Source organism: Tachysurus fulvidraco, chromosome 5 (assembly GCF_022655615.1).
Source record: "Tachysurus fulvidraco isolate hzauxx_2018 chromosome 5, HZAU_PFXX_2.0, whole genome shotgun sequence".
Taxonomy (NCBI): Eukaryota; Metazoa; Chordata; class Actinopteri; order Siluriformes; family Bagridae; genus Tachysurus; species Tachysurus fulvidraco.
The window spans coordinates 3616161-3641925 of record NC_062522.1 but is presented as its reverse complement, the minus strand read 5'-3'; the positions used below and the strand labels follow the sequence as shown (position 1 = coordinate 3641925).

Sequence of the window (25765 nt, the reverse complement as noted above, 5' to 3'; positions counted from 1 at the left end):
GTCTTGTATAGTATAGTGTTATTTATGTCTGTATTGTCTTGTCTTGTATAGTGTTATTTATGTCTGTATTGTCTTGTATAGTATAGTGTTATTTATGTCTGTATTGTCTTGTATAGTATAGTGTTATTTATGTCTGTATTGTATTGTCTTGTATAGTATAGTGTTATTTATGTCTGTATTGTCTTGTATAGTATAGTGTTATTTATGTCTGTATTGTCTTGTCTTGTATAGTATAGTGTTATTTATGTCTGTATTGTCTTGTATAGTATAGTGTTATTTATGTCTGTATTGTCTTGTCTTGTATAGTATAGTGTTATTTATGTCTGTATTGACTTGTCTTGTATAGTATAGTGTTATTTATGTCTGTATTGACTTGTCTTGTATAGTGTTATTTATGTCTGTATTGTCTTGTATAGTATAGTGTTATTTATGTCTGTCTTGTCTTGTATAGTATAGTGTTATTTATGTCTGTATTGTCTTGTATAGTATAGTATAGTGTTATTTATGTCTGTATTGACTTGTCTTGTATAGTATAGTGTTATTTATGTCTGTATTGACTTGTCTTGTATAGTATAGTGTTATTTATGTCTGTATTGACTTGTCTTGTATAGTATAGTGTTATTTATGTCTGTATTGTCTTGTATAGTATAGTGTTATTTATGTCTGTATTGTCTTGTCTTGTATAGTATAGTGTTATTTATGTCTGTATTGTCTTGTATAGTATAGTGTTATTTATGTCTGTATTGACTTGTCTTGTATAGTATAGTGTTATTTATATCTGTATTGACTTGTCTTGTATAGTATAGTGTTATTTATGTCTGTATTGACTTGTATAGTATAGTGTTATTTATGTCTGTATTGACTTGTATAGTATAGTGTTATTTATGTCTGTATTGTCTTGTATAGTATAGTGTTATTTATGTCTGTATTGTCTTGTATAGTATAGTGTTATTTATGTCTGTATTGTCTTGTCTTGTATAGTATAGTGTTATTTATGTCTGTATTGTCTTGTCTTGTATAGTATAGTGTTATTTATGTCTGTATTGACTTGTATAGTATAGTGTTATTTATGTCTGTATTGACTTGTATAGTATAGTGTTATTTATGTCTGTATTGTCTTGTATAGTATAGTGTTATTTATGTCTGTATTGTCTTGTCTTGTATAGTATAGTGTTATTTATGTCTGTATTGTCTTGTCTTGTATAGTATAGTGTTATTTATGTCTGTATTGACTTGTCTTGTATAGTATAGTGTTATTTATGTCTGTATTGACTTGTCTTGTATAGTGTTATTTATGTCTGTATTGTCTTGTATAGTATAGTGTTATTTATGTCTGTATTGTCTTGTATAGTATAGTATAGTGTTATTTATGTCTGTATTGACTTGTCTTGTATAGTATAGTGTTATTTATGTCTGTATTGACTTGTCTTGTATAGTATAGTGTTATTTATCTCTGTATTGACTTGTCTTGTATAGTATAGTGTTATTTATGTCTGTATTGTCTTGTATAGTATAGTGTTATTTATGTCTGTATTGTCTTGTCTTGTATAGTATAGTGTTATTTATGTCTGTATTGTCTTGTATAGTATAGTGTTATTTATGTCTGTATTGACTTGTCTTGTATAGTATAGTGTTATTTATGTCTGTATTGACTTGTCTTGTATAGTATAGTGTTATTTATGTCTGTCTTGTCTTGTATAGTATAGTGTTATTTATGTCTGTATTGTCTTGTATAGTATAGTATAGTGTTATTTATGTCTGTATTGTCTTGTATAGTATAGTATAGTGTTATTTATGTCTGTATTGTCTTGTATAGTATAGTATAGTGTTATTTATGTCTGTATTGTCTTGTATAGTATAGTATAGTGTTATTTATGTCTGTATTGTCTTGTATAGTATAGTATAGTGTTATTTATGTCTTTACTTCAACTCACTTGGCCAATAAACCTGATTCTGTTTCTCTACCACACCACTGTTTCTTGAATCGACTCTTTTGAGAGAACTTTCAGAGCCGACTCTCGTACGTGATCTTCGCTTCTGATTTTACTTCTTTCTCTTTTATTTTGTTTTTTTCCTATCTATAGTATAGTGTTATTTATGTCTGTATTGACTTGTCTTGTATAGTATAGTGTTATTTATCTCTGTATTGACTTGTCTTGTATAGTATAGTGTTATTTATGTCTGTATTGTCTTGTATAGTATAGTGTTATTTATGTCTGTATTGTCTTGTCTTGTATAGTATAGTGTTATTTATGTCTGTATTGTCTTGTATAGTATAGTGTTATTTATGTCTGTATTGACTTGTCTTGTATAGTATAGTGTTATTTATCTCTGTATTGACTTGTCTTGTATAGTATAGTGTTATTTATGTCTGTATTGTCTTGTATAGTATAGTGTTATTTATGTCTGTATTGTCTTGTCTTGTATAGTATAGTGTTATTTATGTCTGTATTGTCTTGTATAGTATAGTGTTATTTATGTCTGTATTGACTTGTCTTGTATAGTATAGTGTTATTTATGTCTGTATTGACTTGTCTTGTATAGTATAGTGTTATTTATGTCTGTATTGTCTTGTATAGTATAGTGTTATTTATGTCTGTATTGACTTGTCTTGTATAGTGTTATTTATGTCTGTCTTGTCTTGTATAGTATAGTGTTATTTATGTCTGTATTGTCTTGTATAGTATAGTATAGTGTTATTTATGTCTGTATTGTCTTGTATAGTATAGTATAGTGTTATTTATGTCTGTATTGTCTTGTATAGTATAGTATAGTGTTATTTATGTCTGTATTGTCTTGTATAGTATAGTATAGTGTTATTTATGTCTTTACTTCAACTCACTTGGCCAATAAACCTGATTCTGTTTCTCTACCACACCACTGTTTCTTGAATCGACTCTTTTGAGAGAACTTTCAGAGCCGACTCTCGTACGTGATCTTCGCTTCTGATTTTACTTCTTTCTCTTTTATTTTGTTTTTTTCCTATCTTTTTGTGTAGGTAATTCTGCTTCACATGGAAACATATTATGTGGAAAACTCTTTTAAACACTTGAGCTGGTCAGGAATAGGAGTTCGGGACTCGAAAGAGTCGACTCTTAGAAATGAGCCGATCATGAAGCACATTTTTGGCCCGAGCCCCGCCCCCATATTATAACCACTCTCACTCAAGGACCTTCACACGACGTGTTCGCTTAGTAAGGTGTCTAAATAAGTCGCCTGTCTAAAACACGCCTATAAACCGGTCAGATTTAAATCTAAATCCTTCTCACGATGGTCGATATACATCTACATCTATTTACATGCTTTATAAAAAAACATAAAACGGATAAGACTGTTAATAATTAAGAATCTACATTTGGGGGAGTATTTATATTCAGGCGCCGTCGGTTTCCCTGTGAGATTCCGGACCACTTTGGAGACACAAAATGTCTGGGAAGAGTTTTCGAGTCAGCGACGGAGACTGGATTTGTCCCGATAAAAAGTAAGTAAACGTATAATGAAGTGTTTGTTGCTGTGTTGTGATTTAATGTAGTTTTAGTCGCCTTTAGAACGAACACGTAAAGATATTGAGGTATTAGCAGCTAATGCTAACTAGCTGCTAACGCTGTGTAACTCGGCCTGCGTTGTTTCACACCGAAGACTCCTTTAAATACCAAACTACCTCTTAAACACCGTGAGGAGGTTTATATCTGTGTACGTTTGTACTAATTCAGCAGCAGCATTGTTAGCTAACGTCTGTTTACATGTAGGCTAAAACCCTGCAAGCTAACGGAACCGCCAGAGAGGATAAAATATAATACACCTTAAAAACCTTTTACTAGCTTTTTATTCACATTTAGTTCGTTAAGAATCGCACGGATTGATGCAGGTCAACATTTATTCAGGACCAAGTGACCTTACTTTAAAACACGGCCTTCTCTTTGTGTCACATGCAAAACTATTCTTCTTACTGAATCGACTCGTTTATTTCGGATACAAGTGATTCCGATATGATTCACTGATTCTTGTTTGTGGGGTTTTTTTTGTTTTGTTTTTTTTAAATCCTTTTCCGGTTTATTGGCCAAGTGTGTTGACATACACAAGGAATTCGGTTCCAATTGTTTGTGACTCTCAAAAGTACAGACGTAAATAACATTATACTATACAATACAGACATAACACTGTACTATACAATACAGACATAACACTATACTATACAATACAGACGTAAATAACACTATACAAGACGTGCCCTTGATGCTGATTGAAGGTCTCTGCTTCCTAAAATCCACCACTAGCTCTTTTGTCGTTTAGACATTGAGGTGCAGGTGATTTGGTCTGCACCACTCCACAAAGCCGTCCACCGCCTACTCGGCCTCCTGACCTCTCCTAATACAGCCTACAGTACATCAGCAGAATCATCAGAGAATGTTCCCTGATGTTACTGTGCTACTCCCTCACTATGATGTCTGAGATGGTGTTCTGCAGCGTATTGTGTGTTCGACCTTTAAGGCAGTTGATCCATGTCACCAGAGGAGTATCCAGTCGCATGTCCAGTAGCTTCACTCTGAGCATTACAGGTCATAGTATTAAAAGACTTGGAGATGTTAAAAAAACCCCAAATGTACACCTCACCTAGGGAATTAATCTGAATTAGGGCTGGGTGGTATAATGATACGTATCGCGATAGACACGTGACCGAATATCAATAAAAAATGTGTTCGATAAAATGTTTTGATTTTTTTTTTTTTTATTGTTACTATTCTTTGTCCGAAGAAAACAGAGGTCGCAAAGCAAGTTTGGTTGCATTAACAAAGGCACTCGCTCTCTGGTAACCTAGAAACAACGCGCTAACAGCCAATCATGTAACAGTATCACGTCTGGTTGTGCCATGACGTCGTGTCGTGCCGGTCTGCTGGATTCCACTTCAGTAACCGGCGACTGATAAGCCCTTATCTGAATTAATAAATAATAATGTAATCCAGTAATAATCTAGATAACTAATCCTGTCTGAAGAGCACTGAGGTACAGAAAGTCTAACAAGTTATTTAGTATTCATTCCCCTGAACTGTTGTCTTGATGGCATTAATCTGTTTTTCGTGATGAATGAATAAACCTCACATCCGTTCTGGATTTCTCTTTTTGAGAAGTCAGCAGCTCCTCAGTGTGTCAGTAACAGATCATCAGACACGTCCCTGATCATAATTTTTCTTGTTCTTCTTTCCCCAAGATGTGGAAATGTGAATTTTGCCAGAAGAACAAGCTGTAACCGATGTGGAAGAGGTGAGTAATGATGCTCGCGCTGGCCAATAGACACACAGCATCGTTAACCTCACACACGTGTGCTGTTCGTCTTTACTGTAATAAATAAACCACCGACTCGTTTGTACAGAGAAAACGACAGAGGCGAAGCTGATGAAGGCCGGAGGAACGGAGATCGGGAAGACTCTGGCTGAGAAGAGCAGGGGACTATTTAGCGCCAACGACTGGCAGTGCAAAACGTGAGCTTTATAAGTATTGGCACCCTTCCCTAGGCTTTTCAAAAGTATTTCTCAGTCAGTCTATTTTCTTATTAAAAGGTTGTTTAAAAAAAAAAAATCTGAATTTTTGGCACCCCTTGAAATTCATCTGGGTGAAAGCCAACTGAAGCGTCTCACGCTTCTTTTATTTACTTTTATTTTTTGAATTAGTGTCGATCATAAGTTATTGCATAATAATGATTATTTTTTTAATTTTTTTTACTTATTGATAAAGGTGTGGAAATGTAAACTGGGCCAGAAGGTCAGAGTGTAACATGTGCAACACCCCTAAATACGCCAAACTTGAGGAACGGACAGGTGACGTCACCGATCACATCTTCTTCTTATTATTATTATTAAACACACTGTCCCCGTCTTTTATTTGTGTAAATCAATATTACAATCTTTCTCTTTATTTCCTCTTTAAAACAGGATACGGTGGCGGTTTCAACGAAAGAGAGAATTTGGTTTACAACGAGAGAGAAGAATCGGACGGCGAATACGACGAGGTAGACGAGTTCAAACTGATCGTTAATCCGTATTTATTTAAATGCCCTCGATCGGGCAGTAAAACTCCGGTTTTATAACTTAAAAATTAAACCATAGAAATTTGATTACGTAACCTCCCTAAAGTCCAGACCGTAAATTTAGCAAAGAAAAGAAAAAAGACACAAACAAGAAATGTTTTTTCTAAAAAAAAAATTTTTTTTTTATTCTATATATACATTTTTTTTTTTTTTTAATTGATATTTGTGGCACAGCTTCATGGTGAACATTTGACACAACAGAAACACGTCACGTTAAAAAAAAACGATGATACATTTATTAAACAAAAAGGAACAACAAACTGAAAGCCTTAAAATCCCTGAAAACATTTGGGGTTTAATCGTCACTGTGTTAACGTGTTTCCTGTTAGTTTGGTCGCATAAAGAAAAAGTTTCGAGGGAAAAACAAGGACAACGAAAAGAAGGGAGAACCAGAAAAGAAAGAGAAGAAGGAGGTGGAGGAAGAGCAGGAGGAAGAAGAAGAGGAGGAGGAGGAGGAAGAAGATGGCGATCTTTCAAAATACAAACTTGATGTAAGAGTTCGATTTGATTAAAACGGTTTGTGTTTGTTTTTACGTGTTGGTCATTTTTATCTAATTTTTTTATTTTTTTTATCATTAGGATGAGGACGACGATGAAGACGACGGCGATTTGTCTAAGTACGATCTCGACGTGAGCGACGAGGCGAAACCGTCTGAGAAGAAAGGCAGCGGCTCGGGTTCTTCTCGCTCGTCGTCTCGCTCGTCCAGCTCCAGCTCCCGCTCTCGGTCCAGGTCCAGGTAAAAGGGTACAAGTCAAGGGTAACGCCAGACAAAATGTCAGTATCAGCTTAACCTCTTTATTCAAACCTGTTCGCTCATTGATTGATTGATTATTTTATTGATCTATTGTGTGTTGATTTTATCGTGGAAGCCCGAGGCACGTTTCCATGTTTGTGCGGTCGTCACGTGACGCGAGGTCCATCCGCTCTGGTGTAGAAAACATAACTAGGCAAACGGTGTCTAAAAAACGAGCCGATTTCTATGGCAACCTGTTTAGAAACCAGGGCGAAAACATCACTAAACATCAGTCAAATCGTCCAATCAGAGAAATGATTCGGACACTTAAGTTTCTGGGTTTTTTCCCTCTTAAGCCCTATTCGGACGGGATTAGTTCTACGTGAGGACGTGGGAGTAAAGTAATTATTACCAGAGCTTCTCTGTGATTTTAGTCCCGTCCGAATGCGCCATCTCGGTAATCATTACGGACAATGTCAGTAAAGATTACGGCGACTTTTACCTTCTGTAGAAAGGTCCGGAAAAATTACCTCAGGTAATACTAATCCCGTCCGAATAGACCTGCTGTAAATATGTACGGTAAAATTCCGTCATTTCCTGTTTTTGACGCGTTTTGCAAGCATTGAGGCGCCATGTTGTCTGTTTGCGCACGTGATAACAGGAAGCAACGACATACGCACATGACGACAAGGAGGTTACTGTGGTGCGTAAAGCGAGTTCTGCCACTTCTGCCAGTTTTACTGAGATGTCTTGTCCCGTGCGAATTGGCCAATTAATATTACAGACAATTGCATTACTCCACGTCCCCACGTAGAACTAGTCCCGTCCGAGTGCTTTAGTCTAATGCGTTCTGATTTGTTCTGGAAATTCGAAATTTTCTCCTCTCTTATTGAGTCACAGGATCCTGTAGAGAGAGAATATCAATAATTCACACTAGCAAGACAGGAAGTGACTCAGCGCTTCGGTAATTCAGTTCTGCAGTTCCGTCCTCGCTCACTGCGTCACTTCCTACTCCGTTAGCTCGATACACAAAGCGGAAGAACGACTGCAAAAAAAAGGACAGTATAATAAATAAATCCGGTCTCTACACAATGTCAGGAAAGCGCGTGGTGACGTCATGGATATATCGACGTGATGTCGCACGAGTGCTCACGTGTCGTACAGTTTGGCTAACTAATGAAGCATGGAACTAACTGATTAATAAGAGATTTAATTAGCCAGAGTTAATATCGAGATGCTAGGCTAGTGATCGGGGGGCGGGGCCTGTCGGACCGACCACGCCCATAAGACACAATCACCGTTCAGGCTCTATAAGTGACTGTACGGTGAAGTAGAGCTCTTAATTATGTATTTTATTATAGCTGCATTAAGTTACAGTATTGAAGCATAATTTAAAATGTAATTATGAATCATGTGAATTTTTTTGTTTGTCAAATGTTCAGCTTTTTTTTTATTATTATTATTTTCTTTTCTTTTCCTCACCCATTTTGTTCTTGTGACATTGGAAGTGTGTCGCTCTGTGTTGCAGATCCCGGTCCAGGAGCTCATCCAGTTCCAGGTCGCGCTCTCGCTCGAGGTCTCGCTCAAGGTGAATGAGGTGCCATGCGCTCTCCATGGGAGAGAGTGTATGAGAACTCGCAGTGGTTTCCGACTCAGCAGAAGCAGCTCTTTGTTTGTTTTTTAATATTTTTTACTAAACACGATTCTGAGGCGCCGTTAGAATTCCTGACTTGTAATTACAAACGACTCTCTAGTGAAGGAGATTGTTATTAGAAAGCAGCATGTACGGTTGTGTGAGGAGGAGGAGGATGATGATGAAAATGATCCTTTTGGTGTAATTGTTGAAACGTTGATGCTTTTGCGTCACTGATGAAAACCGCCTGCTATATCCCCTTTAAAAGATCCAGCTCCCGCTCTGGGAAAGGCTCCGCCTCCTCGAGAAAGAGGTCTCACTCGTCCTCGCCGTCTCCTGACCGAGGCCAGAAGAGAAGCCGCTCCAGATCCTCCTCTGGCGGACGCAAAAAAAGACGCTCTCGCTCCCAGTCGTCCGAAAGGTTTGGGTTTCTGTGGTGTAAAAAAAAAATGGCCCATTGCTTCTTTTTACATTTTACGATCTTGTTGACGAACCGTTTTGTCATTTTACTCGGAGATTTTGCGAACCTGCCAACCTTCACGTAGGACGTGATTGCTCGTTAAATTGGCGTTTTAAAATCTAACACACACCCCGGGAAGCTCCACCCCTTAGTCTTGATTTTTCCTACATTCCTTGCTGTATGACGCCAATTAGAAGCCCCGCCCCTTTTCTCCCATCTGATTGTTAGTATAGTGAACAACACTTAGCGAGTCAGCATTTTATTTTCTCTGCCCACTGAAACATATTTAAACCATTATTATAATTTCCAGTGAACGGAAAGCCCCGCCCCTTTCCTCTATTCCTCTGCTTTACAGCCAAATGGTCCCTAAAGATCCCACAGGCTACAAAAATGCAGCGCACTCACTTTAAACATAAACGTTTTGAATTCATGACTCAGAACTAAAATCCATCGTGTGTCCTTATCGCGTTTAGCTCATGTTCGAGTCGTTAAGCTAGCAAGCGTTAGTGCGTCGTTTTAATTCGGGACGCAATCTTTTAGTCGGAATAACGACATCGTTGACTGATCAGTTAAATGGCTAAGAAGGGCATGTTTCCTGATGTTAGACTAAAGTAGACAAAGTTTAGCTACTGTACAGGAGTATGTGTGCACGTGTGTAAACGTGACGTGACCATACGGCTAAGTACGGTGACCCATACTCAGAATTTGTTCTCTGCATTTAACCCATCCAAAGTGTGCACACACAGCAGTGAACACACACACACCTTGAACACACACCCGGAGCAGTGGGCACCATTTATGCTGCGGCGCCCGGGGAGCAGTTTGGGGTGTTCGGTGCCTTGCTCAAGGGCACATCAGTCGTGGTATTTCTGGCCCGAGACTCGAACCCACAACCTTAGGGTTAGGAGTCAGACTCTCTAACCATTAGGCCACGACTTCCCCCAATAGTACAGGACAATATTGAGAGAAAATGAATAAGAGCCAGTAAAAGACATTAGTTATTAACCAGTGTTTAATGTTGATGATCATTAGGAAGGGATTTATTACTGTTTTAATGATTAGAGCAGATTACTGGTGAAAACCTTGTCGCGATCAGACGAGTGATTTAGGTGTAAAAATTCATCAGGTTTAATTTTTTGTTAAACCTGATGAATTCTGTTGGTTGGCAGGTTCGCTCTTAGTATTTGTGCTTTTTATATAAATATATAAATATATATATATATCTATTTTAATTTGATCTGACATGACATTAAGTTATTTGTGCTCTCTCTCTCTCTCTCTTTTCCTCTCTGTCTCTCTCTCTCTACCTCTAGGGGGCGTGTCTCATCCGGATCTTCTGGTTCTGGCTCCAGCTCACAAAAGAAATGATTAACAAAAGTCTTAAATATAAAAAAAAGAACAGGGGAAAAAAAGAAATCTTACTTAACTGCATGTTGTCTTTGTGGAGAAAAGAACAAATCCCACACTGCTGTTTCAAGTGAGAGTGACGCAGTATTCAAATAATCAGTCTGTGTTTTTTCTCTTTAATGGTAACCAAAATCTGCCTTTCTGACGGCGTGAACTATCCGAACGCCGATAACGACGGAAGTCGTTCTACACAAACTAATAAAAACATCGCGTAGAATTTTCATGAATTATTTGCTGACGCTGGTTTTTCAAATACCCGTTTGAACGCTGTAGGTAATCGAGTTTCATGCGTCATTATTGACGTTTAGTTGTGTGTAAGGTGAAGGTAAGTATGGTCTACTTTGTGTGTGGGGGGGTGTGTGTGGGGGGGTGAAGCTTTACTTTTTATTTTTTAAGTCCTGGTTGGGATCCGATAGCAAAAATTTCTGATTTGTCCCCGATCAGCTTTACAAAGCCAGAACGTTAACGCGTTTGTTCACATGTTGCGTATCGTTTAGAGGAAGTAGTTTACGATTCATTAGAACCACACGGCAATGTGATCGGTGCAAATAAATCCCTGTTCAACTTACCCCCGTGTGCTGATTTTCATTTACATCAATTCCTTTTTCTCTTGGATTCTTATTTCTGGTTGGACAAAGTGTTGTTTAACTTCTTTGTCGCTATAGCAACAACTACGTCACAGGGACTCGGACGGCAGCGTTTACGTGAACTAAGATATTGAAACCGTTTTCAAACTTGTTGTGTGTAAGGAGTCTCCAGTGTCAGCGGTGAATCTGTGCGTTTCTTGATGCAGTAAATGTTAATGTAGGAAACATCGGCACTTTTAACTGCACACAGTCTCAATGCAGCCTTTTACAAGCAAAGAAACAGAATCAAGTTTTAAACTAAATGAATCGTTTCCCCTAACGATCAATCCTGAGGTGGCGGTGATGAGGAAAATCTCCCTGAGATGAGATGATGTGAGGAGGAAACCTCGAGAGGAAGCAGACTCCGAAGTGAACCTCATCCTCACCTTGTTGGCACTGGACAGGACATTATGTCATTGTAAATAATGTCACTGTAAGCAATGTAAATCTTTCTATAACAGTTTATAGTATAGATACATAGGTTTATTGTGTAACCAAGAGCTCCAGAGGAACTAACAGACCAGAGCAGTTATGAGCTACGGTCACTTTTAACACCACACCATGTGGTAGCTATGAATCAGGAAACATCTAGGTTTCGGGTTGGGGCACAAAAAAAGATTTAAGTGGTATTTTGCATGTTTAGAGTTTATTTTCTTTCAGAAACGGTAAAGGAGCTAAATCTTTAATTTTTGTGTTGATTGCAGTCCATCAGTTTTCTCTCAAGCGAGCGCTATGTGGTAATCCCAGGACCGAGCAGGACGTCTTCTGCACAGAAAGGCTGGTGAGGGGAAAGACCCTTTATAGCTGCGTGAACGTAGGCAAGAGCGTGAGAGAAATAACTGGCTTTATGGATGTTCAACAATCTTTAATGGGATTAAAGGGATTTAAATAAAAGTTGGTCTTTATTAGGTGAAATGACAAGTTGCTTTGGATTTCAAGTCAAGAAGCTTTTATTGTCATTACAACCAATATATAGCTGTTACAGTACACAGTGACATGAGACAACGTTTCTCCAGGATCAGGGTGTTGCATAGAACATAGACCGAGATAAGGACTTAGTAAGTTAGTCCTAGATACATAAAACTGCAGAGGCGGGCTTTGAGTTCCGACATGTGTCTGTGTGACCTGGTGTACGCAGTGCAGGACAAGACCGACAAGACAGTGCAGGACAAAAGACAAATACTGCAGGACAAAAGATAAAAAGACAGAAAGATGAAGACGGTGCTGGACAAAAGATAAAAAGACAGAAAGATGAAGACGGTGCTGGACAAAAGACAAAGACTGCAGGACAAAGACAGTGCTGGACAAAAGATAGAAAGACAGACAGTGCAGGACAAAAGACAGAAGGACAATGACAGTGCAGGACAGAGCTTTTTATAGGAAAATAATGCCTGTCATTGGGTATTTTCCCGTAAGGACACGACACGTACTTAGCACATGTTAAATATACACTACTGTATTAAATATACACTACAGACGTACTATTGTCACATTTTACACGTTTAACTAACATTTAGAATCGTGTACAATTAATTATTCTACAGCACCATCACTGATTGGTCTCCAGGTGGCGCTGGTTACATTTTAAATAATACCACAATTATTCACCATAATGATTAAAAGTGTATTTGCTGCTTTATTAATGAAAAGGAAAGTCACTGTGATGAAATGGTTCATTGTCGGTAATAAAGTCAGCAGACCTTCCTGTGTCACTGCTGGGACCTGGGGACGTGTTGGGTTTGTGTTCTGTTTGGTGTGATGTTGAATATAATGAATATAAAGGTACAGTATTTACACTGATGCACTGTATGCAGCTTATAACGCGTCAAGGAAGGAAAGGAGACTTCAGTTCAGACACACAGGAGAGAACAGTGTGTTTAGGGCTTAAAGACTTTTACTGAACATTCCTTCTATTTTAAAGTGAAATGAAATCACTTATAAAGTTACTACAAAATAAAAGTATCTGCTGGAAAGTTACAGTGGAGCTGCAGCAAACTTTCAGGTTAAACTTAACAACAGCAATAAGCGATAAACTGATCAAATAAAACAGAACCGCTATAAAGTTGCAGTTGAATTACAATAATTTTTTACAGACTAATGATATTTTTATTCAGTGTTCTAATTTAATATTCATTTTACAGTAAGCATTGCCTTTATTTCTGACCCCTATATACATTGACACGTGTTGTTTGAGTTACGGTTTCTCAACGTGTATTTCAGGTGATGGTGTTTCTAAAATGCACGTGTTTCATATGGTTCATTTCTTTTGTAGAGAATAATGATTTTTCACGTGTTTGCTTCTGCACACGTGTGCAGTTTCAGGGCGTAACATATAACCGTAACATGTTTTATGTTTGTTTGTTTACTGTATCTTGTTTTGTTTTTTTGTACATGAGGAAAACACGTGTGTGACTTTTCTGCTGCATCATGGGTGTGTTTCTGATCATGGGTGTGTTTCTGTTGTGTGTGTGTGTGTGTGTGTGTGTGTGAGAGAGAGAGAGAGAGAGAGAGAGAGAGAGAGAGAGAGAGAGAGAGAGAGAGAGAGAGAGATGCTACTTTAGCTCTGTTCAGTGCTTGTGCACATCAGACCATTATGAAGGAGTCCCACCTCTGCGCTCGGACGCGTAACGAGTGCGCACGTTCTCTCCCTGCACTCGGCGCTCCTGTGTCTCTCACCATGACCACCACACAGACAGGATGACATCCAAATGTGAATCCGATCTACCTTCGAACAGTTCAGGAGACGCAATGCTGGTGTCGAACGCATCCAAACCCGCGCGTGATCCTGCGGGTGAAAGCAGCAGGAGCGCGACGTGCGGCTCAGTGTCCATCGCCTTCCCCATCACCATGATGGTGACGGGGATGGTGGGCAACTTCCTGGCCATCCTGTTGGTCTACAGTGCGTACAGACGAAAAGAGAACAGACGGAAACAGTCGTTTTTGCTGTGCATCGGCTCTCTGGCGCTGACTGATCTGTTCGGACAGCTTCTTACGAGCCCGATTGTCATTTCTGTGTACAGAGCGGAGCTGCAATGGGAGCGCGTCGACGTGTCCGGGACCCTGTGCCCGTTCTTTGGCGTGTGCATGACTACTTTCGGCTTGTGTTCGCTGTTCTTTGCGAGCGCAATGGCTGTGGAAAGGGCTCTAGCCATCACCGCGCCTCACTGGTACTCCAACAGCATGAAGACCACCGTCACCAAGCACGTGCTCGTCACCATTTGGTGCCTGGTGCTGTGCTTCGCCCTGTTGCCCATCATTGGTGTCGGGAAGTACACTGTGCAGTGGCCTGGCACGTGGTGCTTCATCAGCACCGGCGACACCAACGTCAGTGGGAACACGTTTTTCGTCGTGACCTTCGCCGCACTCGGGATCTCTTCGCTGCTCGTCACCTTCTCCTGTAACGTGGTGACCATCCGTGCGCTAGTGGCGCGCTGCAGAGTCAAACCCAGCGCGTCTCAGTGGTCCAAACAGTGGGAGAGGCTGACAACTGAGACGGTCATCCAGCTCATGGGAATCATGTGTGTGCTGCTCGTCTGCTGGTCTCCTTTACTGGTCTGTATTACAGGGTTTTATTTGGTTTTTTACACACATAAGCGCACTAACAGAGCAGCCGAGCTGTCCGAGTGCGCGCGCTTTCGCAAAGTGCTGTGAGAAAATATCACAAGACATCAGTGTCTTTTTAGCTAATTACATTAAATTCACAGGAAATATGAGAGTGATCAATAACGAGAGAACAAGAGAGAGAGAGAGAGAGAGAGAGAGAGAGAGAGAGAGAGAGAGAAAACAATAAAAATACTAATAAAGAATGTTTATAATACGATGCAATAATTGATATCATTTTAAAAACATACAATTATTTAAGTATTAATAATACAGAAATAACATTTTTAACAATGTAAATGTTGAAATAATTATCTTTTAATTTTCTAAAGTGCTATTATTATTATTTTTATTATTATTATTATTATTATTATTATTATTATTATTATTATGACTTTTTATTTTGAGTCTGAAATCTCACTTTTTTTAACTGTATTTTTAACATTTAATCATTTATTCTAGAAACAACGTAGTTATTAATCTACAAGTTTTTTTTTGTAAAAATCAGGGTTTAATTTTTCCAGGGTTTAAAATGTCTCTTCCTTCTTTACTTAAGATTGTAGTGATAATCTCGCCACTCCGTAATGTTGGACAATTCTTAAAGAACCAAAATTCTTGACAGTTCTGAGACTTTAAATGTTCTGACAGCTTTAAACATTTTTCTGTCTAACGATGAGGAAACATAACCATCTCCAGATGTTGGAGAAAAAGTTAGTTCTCTGAGCCAGAACTCCAGCACAGCGTAGTATTCCGATAATGAGCTCTTGTGAGTAATAAACGCTAATAACCTTTCAGACGTCCAGTTTCTGTTCATTGTTCTGTGTTGGTGTGCTCGGTGAATCTCCGCCAGCCAGGAGAACGCTGGGTCTTACTCTCCTGCCATCAGCTATTTGACATTTCCAGGCATCTGGTCACCATCAAGCAGGTTCAACAGCACAGGCTGGATATTAAAACACTTTATTTAGTTGTGTAGAAATATACACAGTGCGATACAGTATTACACATTCTATTTACATAATTGGGGGGGGGTCGTGGACTAACGGTTAGATAGTTTGACTCTAGGTTTTGGGTTCGAGTCTCGGGCCGGCAATACCATGACTGCGGTGCTCTTTAGCAAGGCACCGACAACCCCCCCACCCCCCACCCCACACACACACACACACACACAGTACCAACAATACCACAGTAATCTATAGTGACCACCTGTAGTACTGTACCACAGTAATCAACAATAGTGACCACCTGTAATAACACAGTAATCAACAATAGTGACCACCTGTAATACCATAGCAACAGCCTAAGAACACACTAGCAACCTCCTGTAATACCATAGCAACATGTTATGAACTTCTTGTAGTCCCATTGTCACAGCATAGGAACACCAAAGCAACTTGCTGCTCATGGGGGCAGTCGTGGCCTAATGTGGGGGAAGTCGTGGCCTAATGGTTAGAAAGTTTGACTCCTAACTCTAAGGTTGTGAGTTCGAGTATCGGGCTTGCAATACAACGACTGAGGTGCCCTTGAGCAAGGCACCGAACCCCCCCAACTGCTCTCCGGGCACCGCAGCATAAATGGCTGCCCACTGCTCCGGGTGTGTGTTCACGGTGTGTGTGTTCACTGCTGTGTGTGTGCACTTTGGATGGGATAAATGCAGAGAACAAATTCTGAGTATGGGTCACCGTACTTAGCCGTATGTCACGTCAACCTATTTAACATACATCGCTCAGGGCTGTGTGCTCTTTTCATAAAGAGAGACAGATGATCCATCGGCCTCCTTCTTTCTGGATCATTGCTTTCTTCATGCTTGTGTGACTAGATTGAATGATTGGTAAAGCAGCGCGGCTGATTTCTCGAATCTGATTGGACAGAAGGTGATTAGCTTCCTATAAGAGCAGCACTGACTGAAGTGCAGGTTTTTATTCATGCACTCTTCGTTTCTATAACAACGGCTTATTCCCGGAGAGGTGTATTTGTTGACACTGTGAAGTTTTCTGTAAAGCTGTGTTTATTTAACGTTTATTGGAGGAGCCTCTAATGGAGAGTTAGTAAGTGTGTCCTTGGAAACACACCATATTAACTCTTGACTATAAACAGATAAAAAGTATCACGTTGCATTTTTTTAAAATAAATTAAATATTACAATCTACCGAATTGCTGTGATGTAAAAGGTATAAAAAAAATCCAGTAGTTCCACTTTATTACACAGGAACATTGTTAATCATTTTCCTCTAACAGCACGACTCGGATTGCACTTTATAACTGAGTTTTTAAAACAGATCTACTGTTGTCATATTTCCAGAAGATCTCTTCAGAATCCAGCAGCTTCCATAAAATAAAAACAGAGAGGAAACGACCATCTAAAAGTCAAATCCGGCTGTAAACAAAAGCAAAATAATAATAATAAAATAATAATAATAATAATAATAATAATAATAATAATAATAATAATAATAATAATGTGGAAACACCCAAAAAGGTTCTATTTAAAAAAAAAAAGTAGAACCTTTAAGTAAGAAGGGCTCGATGTTCGACTCGTGACAGGATACCAGCATTAATAATCTGATAGCACTAATAATAAAGGTTATTTTATGGTTCTTTCAAGGTTAATTGGATAACTAAGCTTCCTATCAAGGTTCTACTTAGACTTTATCTGACAGGAGAACACACTGGTGTGAAAACATGACCCAACCTTGACCCGGCTGTACGAATGAAACACAGCCTTTAATTAATTAATTTAATTTAATCGTCTCTATTTAATTCATTAATTAAAGACAATTTCGTTTGATGTATCTGTGTAGCCCAGACTGAGAGGCACCGACTGTTCAAAGGACCGATCAGTTGTTGAAAAGGGTAAAGAAAGGTCCAAAGATACTTCACCCTTCTCCACATCAGCTTTAATTAGTTTATTAAGACAGATTAATTTATAACTTAGCAACCAACATGTAAACAGAAGCTACTGTTTAGCAACACTGTGGCAAACACCTATCAGCACATTAGCACTATTTAGGATTACATAGCAACTACCTGAAATTCCATAGCAACCAAACAGGATTCCATAGGAAACACCTTAGAAAGCTCTGGGAATACCATAGCAACCAAGAGGAATAGTCCTATATATCAATCTTCTGTATGAACTCAACAACCAGCTGAAGTACCATAACAAGCACCTGAATTACCAGATTAACATACTGGCAACCTCATGGAATTCCTAACAAACACCTGAAAAACTATAACAACCCCTTAGCATCCACCTGCAATATCACAGTAATCAACAATAGTGACCACCTGTAATACCACAGTAATCAACAATAGTGACCACCTGTGATACCACAGTAATCAACAATAGTGACCACCTGTGATACCACAGTAATCAACAATAGTGACCACCTGTGATACCACAGTAATCAACAATAGTGACCACCTGTAATACTGTACCACAGTAATCAACAATAGTGACCACCTGTAATACCACAGTAATCAACAATAGTGACCACCTGTAATACCACAGTAATAAACAATAGTGACCACCTGTAATACTGTACCACAGTAATCAACAATAGTGACCACCTGTAATACCACAGTAATCAACAATAGTGACCACCTGTAATACCACAGTAATAAACAATAGTGACCACCTGTAATACTGTACCACAGTAATCAACAATAGTGACCACCTGTAATACCACAGTAATCAACAACAGTGACCACCTGTAATACTGTACCACAGTAATCAACAATAGTGACCACCTGTAATACCACAGTAATCAACAATAGTGACCACCTGTAATACCACAGTAATAAACAATAGTGACCACCTGTAATACTGTACCACAGTAATCAACAATAGTGACCACCTGTAATACCACAGTAATCAACAATAGTGACCACCTGTAATACCACAGTAATAAACAATAGTGACCACCTGTAATACCACAGTAATCAACAATAGTGACCACCTGTAATACCACAGTAATAAACAATAGTGACCACCTGTAATACCACAGTAATCAACAATAGTGACCACCTGTAATACTGTACCACAGTAATAAACAATAGTGACCACCTGTAATACCACAGTAATCAACAATAGTGACCACCTGTAATACCACAGTAATCAACAATAGTGACCACCTGTAATACCACAGTAATCAACAACAGTGACCACCTGTAATACTGTACCACAGTAATCAACAATAGTGACCACCTGCAATACCACAGTAATCAACAATAGTGACCACCTGTAATACCACAGTAATCAACAATAGTGACCACCTGTAATACCACAGTAATCAACAATAGTGACCACCTGTAATACCACAGTAATCAACAACAGTGACCACCTGTAATACTGTACCACAGTAATCAACAATAGTGACCACCTGTAATACCACAGTAATCAACAATAGTGACCACCTGTAATACCACAGTAATAAACAATAGTGACCACCTGTAATACCACAGTAATCAACAACAGTGACCACCTGTAATACCACAGTAATAAACAATAGTGACCACCTGTAATACTGTACCTAAGTAATAAACAATAGTGACCACCTGTAATACTGTACCACAGTAATCAACAACAGTGACCACCTGTAATACCACAGTAATCAACAATAGTGACCACCTGTAATACCACAGTAATCAACAATAGTGACCACCTGTAATACAGTACCACAGTAATCAACAACAGTGACCACCTGTAATACTGTACCACAGTAATCAACAATAGTGACCACCTGCAATACCACAGTAATCAACAATAGTGACCACCTGTAATACCACAGTAATCAACAATAGTGACCACCTGCAATACCACAGTAATCAACAATAGTGACCACCTGTAATACCACAGTAATCAACAATAGTGACCACCTGTAATACAGTACCACAGTAATCAACAAAAGTGACCACCTGTAATACTGTACCACAGTAATCAACAATAGTGACCACCTGTAATACCACAGTAATCAACAATAGTGACCACCTGTAATACCACAGTAATCAACAATAGTGACCACCTTTAATACCATAGCAACAGCCTAAGAACACACTAGCAACCTCCTGTAATACCTTAGCAACATGTTATGAACTTCTTGTAGTCCCATTGTCACAGCATAGGAACATCAAAGCAACTTGCTGCTCATGGGGTCAGTCGTGGCCTAATGTGGGGGAAGTCGTGGCCTAATGTGGGGGAAGTTGTGGCCTAATGGTTAGAGAGTTTGAGGTTCGAGTCTCGGGCTGGCAATACCACGACTTAGGTGCCCTTGAGCAAGGCACCGAACCCCCCCAACTGCTCCCCGGGCGCCACAGGATAAATGTCTGCCCACTGCTCCGGGTGTGAGTTCACGGTGTGTGTGTGTGTGTGTTCACTGCTGTGTGTGTGTGCACTTTGCATGGGATAAATGCAGAGAACGAATTCTGAGTACGGGTCACCGTATGTCATGTCACTTTCACTTTTATCACTTAGCATTTCAGTAGGACGTGCACTTTTCAACATTTTGCCATTCCTCAGCCACAATAACGAGCTGTGTGTACAAGCTGAAAGAATGTCACGTGTACACACAGCACAAATGAGGTTCTTCCTCTGGGTTGCTGGGTTTACTTTGGCTGAGAATGGAGAAGAATGGGTTGAACTTCTCAGCTTGCTGTTGCTGTAATCAACAACAGTGACCACCTGTAATACTGTACCACAGTAATCAACAACAGTGACCACCTGTAATACCACAGTAATCAACAATAGTGACCACCTGCGATACCACAGTAATCAACAATAGTGACCACCTGTAATACTGTACCACAGTAATCAACAACAGTGACCACCTGTAATACCACAGTAATAACCAATAGTGACCACCTGTAATACTGTACCACAGTAATCAACAACAGTGACCACCTGTAATACCACAGTAATCAACAACAGTGACCACCTGTAATACCACAGTAATAAACAATAGTGACCACCTGTAATACTGTACCTAAGTAATAAACAATAGTGACCACCTGTAATACTGTACCACAGTAATCAACAATAGTGACCACCTGCAATACCACAGTAATCAACAACAGTGACCACCTGTAATACCACAGTAATCAACAACAGTGACCACCTGTAATACCACAGTAATCAACAATAGTGACCACCTGTAATACCACAGTAATCAACAATAGTGACCACCTGTAATACAGTACCACAGTAATCAACAACAGTAATACCATAGCAACAGCCTAAGAACACACTAGCAACCTCCTGTAATACCTTAGCAACATGTTATGAACTTCTTGTAGTCCCATTGTCACAGCATAGGAACATCAAAGCAACTTGCTGCTCATGGGGTCAGTCGTGGCCTAATGTGGGGGAAGTCGTGGCCTAATGTGGGGGAAGTTGTGGCCTAATGGTTAGAGAGTTTGAGGTTCGAGTCTCGGGCTGGCAATACCACGACTTAGGTGCCCTTGAGCAAGGCACCGAACCCCCCCAACTGCTCCCCGGGCGCCACAGGATAAATGTCTGCCCACTGCTCCGGGTGTGAGTTCACGGTGTGTGTGTGTGTGTGTGTTCACTGCTGTGTGTGTGTGCACTTTGCATGGGATAAATGCAGAGAACGAATTCTGAGTACGGGTCACCGTATGTCATGTCACTTTCACTTTTATCACTTAGCATTTCAGTAGGACGTGCACTTTTCAACATTTTGCCATTCCTCAGCCACAATAACGAGCTGTGTGTACAAGCTGAAAGAATGTCACGTGTACACACAGCACAAATGAGGTTCTTCCTCTGGGTTGCTGGGTTTACTTTGGCTGAGAATGGAGAAGAACGGGTTGAACTTCTCAGCTTGCTGCCAACACGAATCCCTCATGGAAGCCTGGAAGAAAACCTTTGTATGTTTAGGGTAACAATATTCTTTTGAATACAAGTTTCCAACCTTCATACCGCAGAAGCATTTAATGTTTTCTGTGCTACTAGTACACCAGATTCATCTAATATGGTCATTTAAAGTTAAAGTGAGTGTGGTAGCTCAGGGAAATGTGCAAGATAGTGGGTTCTCTAGGACTAAACCTGGGAACCTGTCATGTTGAATAACAGAGCATCAGCCTAGCAACCTCTTTGTATACCTAGCAACCATCCAGGATACATTAGGTGAATACGCTTAAGTGGTCTCATGAAGGTAACAGGAGTTCCTGATGTTGCCAGAAAATAAATGTGTCTCGTATTTAAAGCTTATTGTGCACCTTGACTGACCAACCACTGTCTTTTTTACAGATCCTTATGTTGAAGATGATCTCCAACCACACGTCTTCTCACCACTGCAAACCCTTAGCAAATCCTCTCATGCCCAGCCGGGACTTACAGATGGACTGCAACTTCTTCCTGACTGCCATTCGCCTGGCCTCGCTCAATCAGATCCTGGACCCATGGGTTTACCTGCTCCTCAGAGAGATCCTCCTGAGGAAGTTCTGCCAGGTGGCCAACGCTGTGTCCAACTGTTCTTTGGATGGACAGAAAGAGACTAAGAAAGAAACAGCTCCAGACGCTGCAAAGAATCCAAGCAAGGAGAATGACGAGTCTAAGAAACTGTCTTCTCCTGATCCGAGTGGAAGTGCACAAGCGTGACTGCATTTATTTATGGAAAGCTGCCTTTATATAAAGGTGCGCTCATGGACCATTACAGCGGCATGCGTACGATAGACGCTGGAGTTTTGTATCTCAGTGAGAACCCTGAGCATGAGTGAGTCCGGCATGCAAACACTTACTGCTTTTAAACAGCTAGAACCGCTCAGCTCTGGCGTTTGTCCATGCTGCTCAATTAATTCTCATCCTGTGAAGCTTAACACTGCAAGCTGAGATCTGGACCCTGTTCTTCGTACGTCACATAACAAACACAAAATGACATATTCCAGACACGCAAGTTGTTCCAAACACACGAGAACGGGATTTGTGCATCCAGATATCGTGTTATCTGAGATAATTCCAGCGATCCGAAGTTGACCGGAAGGCTTAAAGATTTTGCTAACACTTTCTATGAAGGTCATATCTAAAAAAAACTATGAACACATCCATATCATGTTATAACGCATTCAGAAAAGAAAGTTCATTGTCACATTGCAGCTTTACAGAAATCTGGATGTACAATGCGGGACGTTTTATAGCTAACTTTATCATGCATTATGATTGGTTGACACCATGCAGTTAGAGAGCTGAAAAGGCTTTATGTCACCAGAACTACTGAAGTTCATCCACTCTGTCAGTTTGTATTAGTGCTTTATGACTTAGCCATTAGGACATTTTGCAGCATCTGGAAGAATTTGTGCAGTGTGAGTTTAGTCGTGATTAAACTGTGAAACAATAAAGGGAAGGAAATTCTGCTGGTTTATTCATGTCTTTGTTTTAAATGCGTCACGTTATTAACAAACTACTTCGAACTTGTTTGATATTGGTGATATAACGTGCCATAAAAACGACTTAAATCGATCTGAGCGACAGACATTGTCACAAAGCAGAAATGCAGAAATCTTTAGGTATAATGGACACCGATGATCAGCCATAACATTAAAACCACTGAAATAACAGGTCTCGAAGTGACTTTGACAAAAGACAAATTGTGATGTCTAGATGACCAAGAGATGATCTGAGTCTCTTCAAAGCAGAAGGTCTTGTGTGGTGTTCCCAGAACGCAGTGGTTAGAACCTACCAAAAGAGCTTCAAGGAAGAACAAACGTTGAACCAGAGACAAGATCATGGACAAACACTCTGAAGATACAAACATTTGTGTGGAAAAAAAATAACCATTTTGGGGTTTTGTTGGAACTATTGTGGATAAAAACAGAAATACATCTGAAACTCTAAAATTCTTAAAGTCCTGAGTGTTTTCTTCCATATGAGCTTCATATTAACACCACTTTGAGGTGAGACACGAGGAAGACGTTCACTCATCGACGGGGACACAATAAAAATAGGAGGAAACTCTATTTTTGGTCTCTGGATAAAGAGAGATAAATAAACACCTTGTAAATTCGGTCTTGTATTAAATTAGGAACTAAAGCTCTCTGAAAAAAAAAACAAGTGAAAAATATCAGTATAAACAACAGCAATATTTTGTATAATACACATTTGAAATTCTTCAAACTTTACAGCAGTTGAAACAGTAGACTGTGTCTTACTGTACGTTGTGTTTTTCACATCCCTGCTGTCTGAAAGTGAACGAATATGAGTCAGGTTTGTAAATTTACGCTAACCGAAGGTATATGAGACAGACGGCTGCCGTGGCGTCATGGCGTAATGGTGTCATGCCCGGCCGGGTCAGATTCTATTCAATTAATTTCTATTTAATTCAGTTGAATTTATTTGTATAGCGTTTTTAACAATAAACACTTTCTCAAAGCAGCTTTCAAAGAATTATAGAAGATATATAATTAATTAATAAATAAATAAATAAATAAATAAATAAATAAATAAATAAATAAATAAATGTTAGTTTAAAAATTAAGTTATTATTTATCTCTAACATGTTATATTCTAATATGGGGCAGTCATGGCCAAATGGTTAGAGAGTTTGCCTCCTAACCGTAAGGTTGTGGGTTCGAGTCTCCGGCCGGCAATACCACGACTGAGGTGCCCTTGAGCAAGGCACCGAACCCCCCAACTGCTCCCCGGGTGCCGCAGGAACAATGGTGTTCATGGTGTGTGTGTGTGTTCACTGCTGTACTGCTCACCGGGCGCCACAGCATAAATGGCTGCCCACTGCTCTGGGTGTGTGTTCACGGTGTGTGTGTGTGTGTGTGTGTGTGTGTTCACTGCTGTGTGTGTGCACTTTGGATGGGTTAAATGCAGAGAACAAATTCTGAGTATGGGTCACCGTACTTAGCCGTATGTCACGTCACTTTATAACTATTGAGCAACCCTGAGGTGACGGTGATGAGGAAAACCTCCCTGAGATGATATGAGGAAGAAACCTTGAGAGGAACCAGATTCAGAAGTGAACCTCATCCTCATTTGGGTGACAGTGGACAGGAAACAATCTAAATGTAAATAATTTGGGTGCACCTGAGAGCTCCTGAGGAACTAATGGGTCAGCACAAACCACAGAGATCACCACAGACTTAACACTAATCCCTTCCTGCCGAAGTCTTCCAATCATAAGATACTTTTGCACGTTTCAAACTTACCTTCCTTTACTTTTGGTTTCTAAGTGAAATGATCCAGAATGTCTGTTAACCAGATTTCACGTATCGGCCTTCTGTTTGTCCTTGAAGCTCTTTTATTAAATATTTAACGCTTGTAAATAAACTTTTGTATCGTGGCCCTTATCGCTCCGTGCCACACCGTGTCCGTGGGGTTGCCATGGTCGCCATGGTTACGCCGAATTGCTGTGGCGTTGTAGGAGTGTCAAGCACTTCATTAGAACTCTTTTCTGCAAACAAAGAGAAAATGTAAATGGAGATTGTGTGTCTAAGGAAAATTTTTGACTGCAAAGTCTGGCAGAGGGACACACGGAGATTTAGGATAATGTCTGGGCCATAATCAGACATGCGTGTGCACTGGTGAAATCTGTTTCCGATAAATAAGTTGATAAAAGTTTTAAGGGTTTTTCAACTGGTTTCATGTCTTTCGTGTGGATTATGAGATTCTAGTTCAAACCTTGTGAAATCAGGACTGTAACTGTGAAAGTTGATCATAAAGAAATTCGTCCCAAAGTTTGTTTCTCTCAGTCGTTATCAGCGAGCTTTGTGTTATGGAAGTGTGTAAGCTTTATCTGTTCCGAACATTCGCTGCCTTTGAAAAAAAGGCAATATTTTTTCTTTCTAATCATTTGGATGAAATCAGAATTTGGTTTGTCTTTATAATTATATATCATGATGGTGTTCTTAGTGAACAAGCTGGTGATCAGTGAATGGTCGATCTGAACAATGGTGATTAGTGATTGGTCGATTTGAAAATCGGTGATCAGTAAATGGACAATCTGAACAATGGTGATCAGTGATTGGTCGATCTGAACAATGGTGATCAGTGATTGGTCAAGCTGAACAATGGTGATCAGTGATTGGTCAAGCTGAACAATGGTGATTAGTGATTGGTCAAGCTGAACAATGGTGATTAGTGATTGATCGAGCTGAACAATGGTGATTAGTGATTGGTCGATCTAAACAATGGTGATCAGTGATTGTACAGAACTACAAAACTGCTTAAAAGGCAACAATTCTGTCCCACTGGTCCCTCCATAT

General features: G+C 39.5%; 2 protein-coding genes across 2 annotated transcripts; both read left to right on the top strand.

The window, feature by feature from the left end:
- The first annotated feature begins 3239 nt into the window (after positions 1–3239).
- On the top strand, positions 3240–10887 carry zranb2 (zinc finger, RAN-binding domain containing 2). The gene is made up of 10 exons (XM_027157424.2): positions 3240–3481; positions 5210–5262; positions 5372–5480; positions 5734–5816; positions 5931–6007; positions 6415–6576; positions 6665–6822; positions 8348–8407; positions 8721–8873; positions 10226–10887. Exons 1-10 carry the CDS (start codon positions 3426–3428, stop codon positions 10278–10280), a joined length of 966 nt encoding a protein of 321 aa, XP_027013225.1. The 5' UTR covers positions 3240–3425; the 3' UTR covers positions 10281–10887.
- Positions 10888–13455: 2568 nt separating this feature from the next.
- On the top strand, positions 13456–22909 carry ptger3 (prostaglandin E receptor 3 (subtype EP3)). The gene is made up of 2 exons (XM_027157423.2): positions 13456–14497; positions 21807–22909. The coding sequence occupies exons 1-2, from the start codon at positions 13643–13645 to the stop codon at positions 22155–22157; spliced, it is 1206 nt and encodes a 401-aa protein (XP_027013224.1). The 5' UTR covers positions 13456–13642; the 3' UTR covers positions 22158–22909.
- Positions 22910–25765: the final 2856 nt, after the last annotated feature.